This window comes from Hordeum vulgare, chromosome 7H (genome assembly GCF_904849725.1).
Source record: "Hordeum vulgare subsp. vulgare chromosome 7H, MorexV3_pseudomolecules_assembly, whole genome shotgun sequence".
Classification (NCBI taxonomy): Eukaryota; Viridiplantae; Streptophyta; class Magnoliopsida; order Poales; family Poaceae; genus Hordeum; species Hordeum vulgare.
The window spans coordinates 30,136,825-30,152,442 of record NC_058524.1 but is presented as its reverse complement, the minus strand read 5'-3'; the positions used below and the strand labels follow the sequence as shown (position 1 = coordinate 30,152,442).

At 44.7% G+C, this 15,618-nt stretch overlaps 1 protein-coding gene across 1 annotated transcript; it reads right to left on the bottom strand.

Moving 5' to 3' along the window:
- Positions 1 to 2,649: 2,649 nt before the first annotated feature.
- On the bottom strand, positions 2,650 to 5,674 carry LOC123409764 (O-fucosyltransferase 23-like). The gene is made up of 2 exons (XM_045102629.1): positions 5,311 to 5,674; positions 2,650 to 4,641 (listed from the first exon to the last, which is right to left on the bottom strand). The coding sequence occupies exon 2, from the start codon at positions 4,333 to 4,335 to the stop codon at positions 3,007 to 3,009; it is 1,329 nt and encodes a 442-aa protein (XP_044958564.1). The 5' UTR covers positions 4,336 to 4,641; positions 5,311 to 5,674; the 3' UTR covers positions 2,650 to 3,006.
- Positions 5,675 to 15,618: the final 9,944 nt, after the last annotated feature.

Below are 15,618 nucleotides of genomic sequence, written 5' to 3'. Positions count from 1 at the left end.
CATTTTGTGAGAGACATCAACACATTTGTTTTCCAGGGTACACTTATATCATGTCTTAGAAGATGATATAATATGAAACACAATCTAACTAGAATCAACCTTTCATTCCCTTGTTGTATCGGTAAATTGCAAACCTTAGCACTAGGAGAAATTGACTGCAGCAGACTATGGATTGGTGGAGACCAGAGGGTCGGACCACCGAGCTTCATTGTCTGAAGCTCCACAAGGGATTGTTGGCCACCTGCCATCGGGGGCTTCGAATTGAACATGTCTATTTAGCTAATTAAGATGGTCTTTTAGTATGTAAGAAAGATGTGACACCTTTTCTGAATTGAACATCATGTCCTCCAAGTTTAATTTTAGTAACCCAACAATTTTTAGAGATTGCAAATATTAATTTCTAAAGGTACAACTAAGAAATAAGTGTTGTGCTGTGCTGCTACTCCAAACTTTTTGAGTATTAACAGTTTTTGTCTAGCCGAAAACACCCAATGGAGCTCGGCCTCCATGGAGGCTGAATTTCAAATGATCAAAATTCAAATTTTCATGTTTCATTTTTCTAAAGATATACACAAATACTTGAGCAATTCTGCATGAATATGGATAGAGGAAGGAAATAATGCAAAAAAAATCTAGTGCGGTCCATATCTTTTTTACTATTCCCCTTTCCCAGGGAGGGGTATTGAAAAAAAAGAAAAATAGATAAGACATAATGCACAAATGTGTACATTTTCAGCTCAAAATGCGTTAAAAGGAGTGCTACACACAAAAAAATAATCAAATCTGAGGCTTTTTAGTAGACGCACTATTCATTCTCCAATTCCATGAATTATATCCCCTTAGTCTTATGTGTCTGAACGAAACAGAGGGAGTAAAATTCTAGCCAACATAGTGGCCCTCTCAAAAGCGACGACATCATCTTTTATGTGTGTGAAGCATTTGAAAATAATTCTATACCTCACACATGTTCATGTTTCGTGGATGGAGATATTATGGTTATATATGCACCACAACATGTATGGTAAAAAGACTTGTGACTTCTGTCATGAAGACATGTTTAATCAGCTTTTATTTGCGGAGTAACTATTATTATACCATTTGCTAAAAACTTTATTACCACGTGCTAGCCTGTATTTTCTATATGATTATATTATTCGGTGAATTTACTATGGAAATTAGCCATTTGCTATTATATGTACTTCGAACGAATATAGATACTACAGGTTCTGGTCCATTGATGATGACCTATTGGTTGCATTAGATCAATGGTTTCTTTGATGGCGTGTACAATTGTTAAATATATAAGGTCCAATAAGTCAAAGAATAAAATGTTTAGCTACAATTATTAAAATTTGTCGATTCCAAGGCATACAAGAATAGATTTATTTGGGACTTTGTAGCTCATTTTTTCATATCTTATATGCTCTTAATATATAATGAATTGTCTGTTATACTTACCCGGATGTTCTCAGTTTCTTCTCAACAAAAGCACATCTTCTGCGACTAACTTTTCCGCGTCTCATAAGGACTTGGAAGGCAGAGAGAAAGATGCAATTTTAGCCAAAGAGGCACTGTTTCGTTCATGTGGGCTCATGAAATAAATTTTAGATGTGCACCCACATTAGACCCTTGTAAACAGGACATGCTCAATAATGGATTATGCTGATTTTTTTTCTCAAAAAAAAGTAAAACTAAAAGGATTATGTTGCTAATTATCTTGTCGGACAGAGAATTTGCCGCCAAGTGTTTTCCTTTAATAATAGGGGTGTGCTACGCGTCAGCCGATGGATTTAAAAAAAAAAAAACCAACCGGCTCGTGGGCCGTCAGATCTGGCGATCGAACAACTTCTTTCATTTTTACAACTTAGGTCTTGTTTTTTCTGCAACTACGATCTTGTTGCTATTTTATTTTATTTTGCATCTTAGGCCTTGTTATAGAATTTGTTTTTCAACTGAGGTCTCGTTCTAGATTTTATTTTGCAAAGAGATTATGTTGCATATTTTTTTTGTAACTGATATCATGTTGCAAGAAGTGTCGCGTCGCTGTAATAATGTATTCCAAGGATCCAGATTCTACAAACAGAGCTATTATTGATTGCAACAAGAAGCTAGTTGTAAAAATTTACGGTGATGACCATGAGACACCTGGCGTGCAAACAAGAGGGCGGACGCCAGCTAGTGATCCGCCGAGTGATTTATAATGTTTCCCTTAATAATAAGATAATTATGATGCTACTAGTTGTCTTGATTGAATCAACTGTTCTGTTTTTCTCACCTGCAAAATAAAAATTGCTCTGTTTTTACTTCTGTTCCTGCCAATTGCGGGAGCTTGGACCCCCCCCCCCCCCCCCCCTCACACACACACACACGCACACACACACAAGATAATTATGGTAAGTTGTCTTGATTGAATCAACTGCTCTATTTTTCTCACCCGCAAAATAAAAATTACTCTGCTTTTCCTTCTGTTCCTGTCAACCGCCACCCCACCCCACCCCCGCGCATCAAAAACTTTTTTAGTCCACAGTTGCTGGCATGTGATGTTTGTGACTCCACTTACCACACGTGTTTTTCGTCGAGGAACACAGCGAAAGAAGAATCTTTCTTCAGGATATTACAAATATCTGCAGAATCAAGAGTCTTCGGATATAAGCGAAACAATGCACTTCATACAAATGTTCACGTGACAGTGGAAGCGTCATAATTGTCCAAGAGTGTGAAGCAAAGCGGATCTCAATAAACCATATAGGTGTCAAAGAAAGTGTCCCACAGGTCTAGCTCTGCAAACTAAAAAACTGCTGACGAAAGAACTTTTGTACACAATCACAAAGTACAGAAAGGTCTTGGCCAAACTCATTTCATTAGTGCTGGCATGTCAGTGTGGCTGTCCAGATCCTAGCATGGAAAGTACAGCTAGTTTCTGGACAAGATTCGGCCAAAAACTATCTTCCTGCGTCCCATTGTGCCATTGTGTTTCAGTCAGATGTTATGTGTGTCAACCAACTGTCAGTGGCAGGAGATGTTATTTGTTCCGTAGCTTATGCGCTGAAGGCTTGTGTCCAACATATCCGTCATCCATCTCTGCGGCCCGCCGTCATCTCCAATGACGTTGTAGGCGTACGACGACAGTCCAACATCCTCGCCACACGAGCTTGGCACCCCCAGCTTATACAGCCTTTCCGTTCTTGACAAAACTACGAGGTTGGAAAATGTTGAGAAGCTATTGCCAACAAACACATCTGCTCTCGCGCACACCTCAAAGTCGATGGCAGACTTTATAAGATAAGGCTGCCTCTCGTATATGTCAGTAACTCCAAGTTTCTTCTTCTCATAAGCAATCATACCCACTCTCCAACCACTGGTTACTGAATCATCCTCTAGAAGGCTGTCAGCTACTGCAAGATAAACCACAACCGGACGGCGTAGATCAGTAATCTGTGAGACCTTATGGATGATCTCTCCTTTGCTGCTGCAGATTTCCTTCAAGTTAGACCGCTTCTCCCACTTCTTGCAATGGATCATCCAGTCTTTCTCTATTCTCATGTGAACAGCAATGTACTGCACGGGCAGATTTAAAGAACCATCATCTATCCTCTTCTTATTATGGGAAATAGCAGCCTCATGTCTTGCTTTTTTCCCTGCATCTTTAATCTTGGATATGACCTTGACTACTTCAGTTTCTATCTCAGGAGATAAGGCAAGGCAATCGAAGACCTTGGCATAGTCTTTCACTGGCCAATGGTCAGGCCACAAAAACGGATGTTTCCCAGTGACATGAATTACTTCATAGCCATCGGCCTCGCCCGTTTTGGATTGTTGCAGCTGATCCAAATCTCTCTCCACTGTCCACCTCCTACCACTTCCCTTCTGGAGTTTATAAGGCTCAGTATGATTTGAAACTTCGGAGTACCGAGCTAGCCTTGCAAATCCATAACAGCGGGCATTGAATTTGTTAAAGTCAAACACCTTGTCGAAAGGAATAGGCTGCAGCAAGTCAACCTCTTTATAGAAAAGTGAAGCACTCAGACTTGGCATGAGCAGAGACCTGTTCAGAAATTTCGCTGTCAAGCATGCCCTGGCAAATGCGATCTTCTGATTGTTCAATCCCCATATAATCTGTGGGACCTCAACAAACTTGTCTTTCCTAACTCCAGGGAACAAGTCAAGGGTTGATGACTCATAAAAACTCTTCTCAGACAAGTTAATGGCAAGAAAAGGTGAGACAATCGCTCTCAGTACAATAAGACCAATCACTACTAGAAGGCATTTGCAAATGACAGGCCTCGTCGGCAAGCTAATGTGCCAGAGGTGCTTAAGGTTTAGTAGGAAGTTCATTGAAACAGTTCTTTAATTCCTTCCCGTCCCAAAAGGTCATTTATGATTTAATCACCCAATGGTGCAGGTTATCCCATTGCAACACCAGTGGCACGTGACCAACATTTCACCTTCATTTTGTTGTTGAAACACAAACTGCGCTGCGACCTAATGGGATCAGTAACCAAACACACTTGGATGTCATGACCAGTTCTTCCTGGGAAATGAGTAAATTAGGTTTCAAGCTCTGGGCATTCAGTTACTAGAATAGGCATACTTCTTGAACCCAGTAACAATTTACTGTACACTCCACCAGAGAGGCTGCAACTGAAATGAAACAGAAAACAAAGACACAACCCAAGGTTATTATACTGCCACAATTCATGCAATTTGAAAATCTACTAAGTGGCTACATAGAGCCTTTGTTCACTATACTCGCTCATTGATGAATTGTCTTAACAGTAAAGATTAACTAATTAACCATAGCTTGAAGTCCCCTAAAAAAACATAGCTTGAAGGAATCCACCTAGAGTCAATTTACATCGGTTACGGAATGCCAGGTATGGCGGCGTCGACCACTAGTAAAGCAAGCATAGACAGCAAGGTTATTACTCATACATGTTCAGTATAACGAGTTTAACTATCCTAACACCAAAGCCAGCAGCTTTTGAACATCCAAGTTCCAATTCATAAATTTCCATCATTTCATATGGAAGCCAGCATGCTAGCCTGACATGCTGGAGCTCTTCACTTAAAAATGAGTGTAAACAGAAATCATGCTCACTGGTCACTACTCAGAGAAAATGAATCTTGACTTTCGCAGGAGAGAACAAATACACCTGAGCGAACAGCAAATGGCTGTGCAAATCATGGCAGCTCCAAGAGCGAGGGAAAGCAATCACTACTTTGTCTATGGATTTAGATCTGGGCAGAACCTGCAGCAACTATTGAAAAAAAAAAAACAAGAACACAGCAGCTGAGCCGTGTCCGGCATACCTAATATGAGCAGATCTTTCATAGGGCAAAGCTCCAACTCGCCGCCCTCGGCCGGTCCTCGCACGGACCCACCGCTCTGCCCCCAACGCCACTCGCAATCTTCGTGGCAGCCGGCAAGACACGGGTCCCTCTTCGCCGCCGCAAGCGTCCACCTCCAAGGCTGCCGTTCCTCCTCCGGAAGGGGCCGGTCCAGATAGAGCGGGTGGCTTGATATAGTGCCGATGGGTGGGTAGGAGGATAAGGGAAACGGCCGCTCGACGCTATTCCGGTCGTCGGAGGCAGATCACGGCGAGCTCACCACGAGGAACGGGGGAAGAGGGAAGAAGAGATTTGTGAAGGGGAAAAACGGGGAGCTGGTAGGTCAAGGGGGAAGAATGTGCACGAAGCCGTTCACGTGCTATGACTCCTGGGCCCAGTTTGCCAGTGGAAGGAAATTCACATAACTTCATTTTATTCTTATTTTTTTAGAAACAATTCCTTATTTAATAGTACTATTTTAAATTTCGTTTCCTTATTGGACACAGAACAATGCTTTCTTCCCTATATAACAATGGGTTCAAATTTTATGTTTTATTATTTTTTGTCCATTTTAAGTTTAAATAACATCTGAAAAGACTCTTTTGCCCCTCATGTGATATATGTGTGCGGAACAATAACACACACAATATCAATAAGGGACAGTAGCGCACACACAACAATATATACACACGCAACAACACACAGCAGCACACACACAACACAAACACAAACGCGCGCGTGCACAACTTACTCGCCTTGCTGAACTTTATGCTGAAGATTTTACACAAGCTGAACGTTTGTTGCTGAGGTATGAGCTTCCGACATTCCTTACAAATATTAGGAGAAGTGGGGAATTTAATGGATGTCCGGATGTTTCTACCCTTTCTCGGTTGATGGTTCAAACAATAAAACATAGGACTTTCTAATTGGTATATCGCCTCATCGAGTTGACATTGATTCTTCCAATGGCAACTTCATCGGTCGAGACGATATTTTCAACAATGAAGATCATCAAAATCGACTTGCGCAATAAGATATCAGATGATTGGCTCAATGATCTAATGGTATGCTATTGTGAGAAAATGATATTCAAAAGTATTCCTGACGGTCAAATTATGATACAGAAAAAGAAAGATCGCAAAGGACACTTGCCTCCTGAGTATAATATGATTTCTTAGAGGTATATCTCTGATTGCCTACTTGTATTGATAGTCAGTAAATGATGCATTCCTATATTACTAACATTTGTACTTATTTGGATAGATGTCTTGCAATTTGTCACTTGGATTTTCTTGTGGAGGTGCTTCTAGAACTACAAGAGCATTAGTAAGAAGCAACACCAATATCATTGTTTTTGTCTTCTTTTTGGTTGCTTCTCTTATCCTTGATGTATTGGTGTGCGTATGGTATGGAACTTTATTGTACGTTTAGTCATGTTACTAGTATTGGTCTTGAGAAATTTCATGTCAATTTGAACACATATTGTCTGTATATAAATTGGTAAAACCATTTTTTCCTTTCAAAATTTGATGTCAATTGGAGCACATATTTGACACATATTGTCCGCCTAAAACTTTGAGTCCACCCTCTATATTCTTTCTAGATTCGCCGCTGTGGACCGCATATACAAACATGAATGCTACATACCTGCACGAAATATACATAAACACGAAATACCATAGCATATAACTTGACATATCTCCATCAATTGGGCCTACGTACCTGCTGGTGCTGATGGACCATATTGGCTTTGGTTAGCGATATAACAGAACTGGATTTGTGAGTCAATGCCTTTAATCGGCTAAAGATTGGTACTCCCTTCGTCACGGTTTAGAAAACGTGTATGGAAATTCTCTAAAACTTAGGTGGTTATTGATTGATTGTGAAATAAGTTAAAAAAAATAGCATTCACATTATGCATGCATATACAAATAGTACAACGGACTACTAATTACTTCCTCCGTTCCTAAATATAAGTCTTTTAAGAGATTTCACTAGCTGTCTACATACGAAGCAAAATTAGTGAATCTACGCTCTAAAATATGTCTATATACCTTCGTATGTAGTCAGGGACGATTCTAGGGGGACAAGGGGGGGGGGGGGCTAGACCCCCTAACAAATTGATTTTTCTACTATAATAATGGTTGTTGTAGCTATTTTTTTTAGCTCATATGAACTTTGCCTCCTCCATGAACAAACTTGCCCCCCTATGCTTGCATGTTGGCTTCGTCTCTGTATATAGTTCACTAGTGAAACCTCTAGAAAGACTTATATTTAAAAACGGATGGAGTAAATGTTAGAAGTAGATGTTAGGAGTAAATGCAATGCGCCTTAAACCTTATCTATTATGAAAATGCACCTAAATTTAACCGTGACGGGTGAAGTCCTAAACGATATGAAGTCGCAATGATGTAAAAGTCAAGACACGGTTAGAAAAATATACATTTAAACCAGCTAATCATTTATTTTTTTGCATACAATTGTTTTTGGTCCTTTCGATAACCAATCGATAAGTGCGGGCAGATGTTGATGACTTAATAACTAAGCTTGGACATGAAAAAACCATGACGGGAACCGCCCGTTCTTCCACGGCAGCGATTGCTCCGAGTCACACAATAACGGGGTGAAGGCCTTGTCTCTGATGCTGTACACGCCAGAGTCACCGAGAGGTGCCTCCGGCTGCTTCCACTGGTAGAGTTTGTTGAGGAAGTAGATACAGTCTCCTCGAACTCCATGACCGGCGGGCAAGGACTTGGAGCACGGCCTGCTGACAAAGAGCGCCCGGCCGTCTAGGCCGCCGTCCAACTTGTTCCACCTCCACCGGCCTTGCCTCAGGTCCGCTTCCCAGACCTCCAACCGGAAAGTTCTTCTACCATCCGCGTCGGGGATGATGCAGGGCCTCCATGGGCCGCGGAGCCATCGCTTCACCATCAACAGCTTGCCACCGGACTCGAGCAGATACATCTCGACCGTGGGAACACCGATGTTATCGTCATGGAAATCTTGGTGGTGGTGGTTGTCTAGCCACTGGTCCTCTATCAATTCGGTACTGTACTTGAGTTTGAAGCCTTTTCTGTGGCCGTTGCTGAGGTCGATGGTCTGGAGGGCATGGCTCCTCTTGGAGAGGGCGTAGATTTTCCCTTGAAAGACGGCCATGTCGACGGCGTCGTGACGCAGCGCTCCCAGGAGCAACGAATTGCTCTCGCCGGCCGGTCGGCACGTGGAAACGATGATGTCGCGCTCGAGCAGGACGGCGACGATGGGGTCGTCGTCGCCGCCGGACGCCGAGGAGGACACCACCACCTTCCCTATGGCTTTCATGGGTGGCTCGTCTCGGTCCCGCTCCCGCCTGGAGGAGCGGGGGATGCCGTGCCTGAGCAAGTTGTGGGGGATGCCGAGCCTGAGCAAGTTGTAGGCCATGTCGTGCGTGGGCACGTTGTGGGGGACGCGCCTGAGCTCGTCGTCTCTCTCTCGATGCCGGTGCTCGACGTCGTAAGTCCGCAGGAGGCCGGCTAGCTCGGGGAGACGGGTGGTGGCGCCGGAGAGAGCGTTGAGGAGGGAGCAGCTGCCGTCGCGCTGGTGCACGAGAAACAGCATGTTCTCGCCGGCGCTGTAGCGCCAGCAGTCGTCGGGGAGACGCCGGCGGTGGTGCGGGTGCGGCGCGCCGTCGTTGGCCAGGTCGAGGAGGGTGCCGTTGCCGAACGCGACCCAGGGGAGCCGCGATGGTGGGAGCTGGCTGGCGGCGGAGCGCCACGGCCTGTAGACTGCCGCTGCTCGGACGCGGTCCGCGAAGGATGCGAGGCGGCGGAGGAGCTGGAGCAGGAGATCATCGGGCAGGTGCGCCCAACCGGACTCGCCCTCGTCTTCCGCCATCACGAAAACCTAGCTCTGGCTGATGATTGATTCTGGTAAGAAAATATAAAGTCCTGTGTTTAAACGGCCATGCCTTATGTCTACTTATCCTCGAGTATGTCTATTTATCTTGTGTGGTTAATTAAATCAACACAAGTATAGTACAATATGGACTCTTCAGATTTATCACGCTCAACCTATGAATATCTTTTTCTTCTAAGCCCAGCAGAGCAACATCAGCACTGCTGGAAAATACTCTATAGTTCTTTCTTGTTTGCCGAGTTCTCTAACACGGGATCATGGTAAGCCGACTCTAGCCCGGCAAAGAGAAGAAGACCGAAGAGATATGCTATCGCCACGTCAGAAAGCTCGACTAATCGAGCGTACTGTTAAGACTTAATTAATATGTTTAATTAAGGATTAAATCTCCACTTACCAAACCGTCATATGCAACTCTCGTAACCGTTGTGTCCCTGCGTCCTTTCGGACACTATAAATATGTAACTTGTGATCATCAATAGACAGATTTTTGAACTCTAACACGTTATCAGTCACGTGTCTCTACCGAGAGTAATCAACGCCGGACCGCGTCGGCCGCCCCTGGCCGCGCCAGTCCGTACGCTCCGCACAGCGTCCTGCGCCCGGCATCGCCAAGCCATGACCGTCCGCCGCGCCTCCGTCTGCCTGGCCGCCGTGCCACGCCCCGCACTCGGCCGTGCGCCGCGCTCCGCTCGCTGGACACGACCACCGTGTCGTTGGACAAGGCCACTGTGCCGGCTGCGCCGAGACGACGCTCGCCGCCTCAGCCCTCTTCCGCCTATGCCAACGACTGCTTTCGGCCTCGCCTTTGCCGTTGGCTCTTGGCCCTCGGTGTGCCGCTCCCCCGCCGGGCCGCCGCACCAGCACATGGAGCCCGACCACGCTCGGACTCGCGAATGGCGCGACTTCAAGCTCCGGCCTCCCTAGTGGATCTTCCGCAAAGGAGGAAGATGGGGCGTCCGCCCTCTCTTGCAGATGGCATGATAGCGGCCTTTGGTCGGCGACACCTGAAGCGCACGTGGTGGTTCCTCCCTCCGGTCGTCGTTGCGGGTCCCCTTTCCCCGCGCGGCGCTCGCACCCGGAGTACGCAACCGAAGCAGTGGGCGCCGCCCAGTAGTGCCCGCGCCCAGCCGCACCAGGCCGTGGCCAGCCCCGCCGCCACCTCTGGGCTCCGCGTCCGCTGGCTGCGTGGCTCGCGCCGCCAACGCCGATGGAGCCACTCCGCCTCAGCCGGAGATGACCACGGGCTTGAGCAGCCGCGCGCCGAGGATGTCGTCGCGCCACAACTGCCTGCCGCCCCTCTGCCCTCGCCGCGCTTGCCGTCGACCGGCCGCTCCAGCGCATGGAGCCCTGCGGCGCTCGGGCCCACAAGCGGTGCCGCAAACATCGTCTCCAATGGCGTGGCTTCCAGCCACAGCCTCATTGGTGTTTCCTCTCCCGAGGAAGACGACATGACACCTGGTTCCTCTACCCGCCATCGGTGAATGTCGCTGCGGCAGCGTGCCTGGAGGTGGCGTTGGCCGGCCATGGAAGCCCCCGCCTGTTCAATCTCGTATGGATGGGGATTGAGTGATTGGGGATTTATTTCCCTGTCTCTCTCCTTTATCTATTCGGTTGACGGAGCATGTACATGCGCAGGATCCACTGTTTGCCTCATTTTGCTTATTTGCATCTTTGTTTTAGCAGATTTGTAATTAATCTCCTAACAACATTTCTAAGGGTAATTTATTTCTGTTTTAGATCTGCTCAAATCAGTACATATATATTTCCGTACTGTTTTCTGTTGAATACCGATGTATTCCAGATACTAAATGGATGTAATATATTTTCACGTTTATCATGTATTAAGATTAATTACGTCCGTTTGCAATTGAGATTGTTATCTCTTGCAAAGATAAATTCAGTACATCTAAAGTACGGATTTGCGATTGAGAATTTTCTTCTCTCGCAAAACAATCTCATTTCAATAGAGATTAATTTTCTCTTGCAAAATATTAGTTCACTTTGTTGAATTATCTTGCAACTTGATACAAGAGCATCTCATTTAATTTAAGGTATATACAATTCAAGTTTTCACTTAAACATCAAGTTTGCAACATCATTACTATTCATTACAATATATAGTAGTGTATTTTGTTGAGTATAATGTATTCCGAGTGTATGTATCTTCATTTTCGCTACATGTCGAGATTAATACACCTATTTGCAATTGAGATTTTCAATTTCTTGCAAATATTGACGCAAAATTCAAAGTGATTTTTTCAAGTTGATGCTTGGGATCACAAGGGTTTTTCATGGAGACTTACTGAACTTGATGATGATGAACATTCTCAATGACAAAGCAACTTTAAGGAGATTTTATCAAAATGTTGATACTACATGGACAAGTATAGATTAGGGGGAGTGTTAAGACTTAATTAATATGTCTAATTAAGGATTAAATCTTCACTTACCAAACCGTCATACAAAGAGATGCAACTCTTGTAACCGTTGTGTTCCTTCGGATGCGTCCTTTCGGGGACTATAAATATGTAACTTGTGATCATCAATAAACAGATTTTTGATCTCTAACACGTACGTCGAGAACTAAGACATTGGCACCCAGCAGAAGGAAGCCACATGGCACGTCCGTCTGAGATTGACGGATCCATGACGGTGAGTGAATGCCTGCCGAGAGCCCGAGACGTGAGTGTTAGGTGCTTGGAAATAGTTCTCTGCACAAAAATAATAGACGTACAAACAAATACAGAATTTTACATGATCTTTTCATCCAATGACCAATCACAAACTTGCCCCCTGATTTTAGTGAGGAACTGAGGATGAGCCGTCTTCCTCACCTATTGACCAATCACAATCTAAAAAATTAACCCACTCTGTAAAACGGTGTAAGGCCCTGTTTCTTTAAGAAGTTCTAGGATTTTTTTTTAGTCCCAACTAGAAAATGCCCGTGCGTTGCAACGGGAGAAAAATAAACAATGAAAAAAGTGTAGTCCATTGGTAAAAACGTGCATGGATACTGTAAAAAAAAGCACGTACGTAAGGTCGATTATAAAATATGTACAAAGAAAGAACCCGGTGCAAGTACATCATGTCCAAAGATTATAACATTTCCCAAATATTAATGCTTAAGTTAACATGTTACAATACAAATAGTCGATACGAAATAAAGACAAATATTGATTAGTATTGTATCCTATATAGTATTTTTTAAAATATATCTAACATGTCAAATAACAACATATTCAAACTCTACACATTTTTCTAATAAAGTTTCATATATAACATGTTTAAATTGGATTTACGGTTTAAAAGATATTGTTATTTGAAAATATATATTTATTCTGAATGGACTTTGAGGTTATTAACGCATATGTGAGGGGTTTACGTAAAAAAATTTAAAAACGATTCGCTCTGACTACAATTTGGACCGCGGGTTATTTAACATGAAAGTAAGGGGGTTCTGTGTAAAATGCGAAAAAAACGGTTCGTCCTCACTTATAAATGGACTGTGGGTTAATTAGAGGAAAATACAGGGGCCTTTCTGCAAAAGAGCCACGACGGACGACAGAAACCATCCTTGCTTTATTATTAGGGAGAGACTAGAAAGTCCCTAGTACCTACCCGTTTCTTTCCAGGGACTAGAGATCATTAAATGACATGCAAAAAGACCATGTTACCTCTAGTAATGTACTAGAAGTTATTAAATGACATGCTAAAAGTAGGGTCACTGTTGTAAAAAGTGTCAAAAAAGTCCTAAAAAGTCCCTCCCATAGGAACTTCTTCCTTTAGTCCCAAATACCCCATTTTAGTCCCTAAAAGTCCCTCTTGTTTCTTTCACATGGGACTAAAAGGAACTTTTTTTAGTCCCTACAGAAAAAAGTCCCTGTAAAAAAACACCCCCTAAGTTATCCGTACAAGTAGCATTATTGGTTTCGTGTATATGTACATGTTTGGTCCTAGTAAATGGTTGCTAAGAAAAGTGAGCCTAGCTTAATTGGTTGAAGGAGTGGATGTACTCACTCATTTATTAAAGGCTTAGAGCATCTCCAACAGTCACGTTATCGTCGTGCGCGCAAAAACCCTTTTGCAGCGTCGAAATAGGAAATTTTAGTGCGGTGGCAGTAAAATATTGCGAGCACGAGCCGCTCCAACAAACGCGCTAAAACTCAGCGTGCGTGAGCAGACGGCGTTTGCAATTTGTTCATTTCAAGAAGACAATATGGATATTTCAAACATAAAAAAACATAGAATAGTTTAATTCCACGGCACATCAACAAGCATACCACATCAACAAACCAAGTTCAAAATCAACCAACCAAGTTCATGACATAAAAAAAGTTCTCACAAAGAAATGACACATCAACAATCATGCCTCATCTTCGTCCTCCTCTTCCTTCGTTTCTTCGTCCTCATCCGAAGACGATTCTTCCTCCTCCTCGTCTTCATTATTAACGTGTGCCGCATCATCATGTGGAGCTCTGTAGGTGTTGGCAAGATCTTTAATGACATCATGCGAAGGTATGTGAGGAGGAACACCGGAAGACATGTGTCCATCCGAAGGTGCTCCCATGCCTCCCGTGAGAGACGTAAAACACATGCCTCCCATGCCCTCCGTGGTAGCTCCGAAGCCACCCATGCCTCCCGTGCTACACATGGTAGCTCCGAAGCCACCCATGCCTCCCATATTATTGCTCACATGCCCCCAATGGCCATGCCTTATTTTTGATCAAGACTTCTTCTTGGGCAAGCTTGACGTACTCCTTTTGTTGCTCGTCGAGGGTAGATGTGTCCATGATGAAGAACATGTATTTCTCCCATTCCAACAATCTTGTGTGCTCTTCCATGGCCAATTTCTTCTCCTCCAATGCCACCCTCCTCTCCTCGGCCGCTGCATCTTGGTTCCTTACCATCTTCCTCACCGCATTCGCTTCCTTTCTTGCGTTCACAATAGCTTCCATAACATTTTTTAGCTCATCATCTCCTTTTCTCTTCTTTTCTTTTCCGTCTTTCTTGCCTTCACTTGGTCTATTTGGCTTGGAGTAGGCAACCGAGTTTGTTGTAGGGCTTCTCTTGCCGCCATCACTTGATGACTCTTCCTCGTCATCATCGAAATTAATAGTTCGCTTGCGTTTGTTGCTCTCCTCATCGACAGCTTCACGGGGCCTCCATTTCTCATCATCCTTCAATGCATCATAGCAATGGGGCTAGGTAAATGGTCTCCCTTTCTTGATCTTTCCTTTCTTGCTCCTTCTCCTCTCCTTGAAATAAGTTTTGTGCAATAGTGAGCTACAAACAAAAGAACAAGTTAGCACTTGAAGCACCAAAGAAGAAGCATGAACATGGAAGAATCATAAAAGAAATGGCACTTACCCTATCTCGGTCATTAGTGCCACTTGGGTTAAGCGTGTCAACCGTCTTAAGTGCGGCCGCCCACTTTTGACAATCTTTGTTGATTGTCGACCACCGGGAGCAAAGAGATCTTTCCATGCAGTCAATTCCATTTTTGTTGTATAAATCAAAGTGCTCCTTCATTTGGATCTAATATGCATCTCTACTTTGGTCCCCTCCAACCGTGGCATCCCTAAACACTTTCAATCATGTGGTGCATAGCAAGACGTCTTCATCCATGATGTAGTTGTCCACTCTTCCTTTCGATGCATCGCCGATACCATCACCATCCCCGTCCACCTCAAACTCATGATCATCTAAATGCACATCATTGATTTGAGACCAATGAAAATTGTTGGAGCCAACACCCATAGTAGTCATGTATGTCTCATCATTGAAACTACAAAACATACCTTGTGGGCATTCCATCAAACACGTTGTGCGCATTGGCCGCCGGCGATACAAACAAGCTCACTGGCGCTTCGGTCTCCGCCGCATCCGTCGCATAACGTGCAAGTTTCTTCTTCAGAGGCCTAGTGGAGCCATCCGCCTTCTTCTTCTTCTTCTTTTCGGACACCTTCTTGATGGTCTTCTTCACCGCCGGCGCATTTGGAAGCTTCGACAGGGGGGCACGTGTCACGGCAAACGGCGGTGCGCCACCACCCGACGAGATCGTCCGTGGCGCCATGAAAAGGTTGCCCGCGAGACCGATGCTCGAAGGAGGTTTGGAGGAGACGAGCCCAGAGCTCGCCGAGCTAGGGTTTGCGGCAACGGAGGAGGGATCGCGGGCGTAGGAGGGGGTGAGGGGGATGTAGGCGCGGCTGTCCATCGGGCGGTTTCGACGACGGCAGCACGGGCGGGGCGAAGGCGCGGCGACGCGGGGCTGGAGCAGAGTTCCAGCGCGAGCGCTCGAGTGTGCAGCGTGCGATAGCGGGCGCACGAATATGGGGCGTGCAATGATGTTTCGTCCCGCGCGCTGAACCATTGATGCACTGGACCGTCTACACCCGC

Coding starts and splice junctions, on each gene's coding strand:
- LOC123409764 (XM_045102629.1), bottom strand. CDS start 4,335: ATGAACTTCCTACTAAACCTTAAGCACCTCTGGCACATTAGCTTGCCG.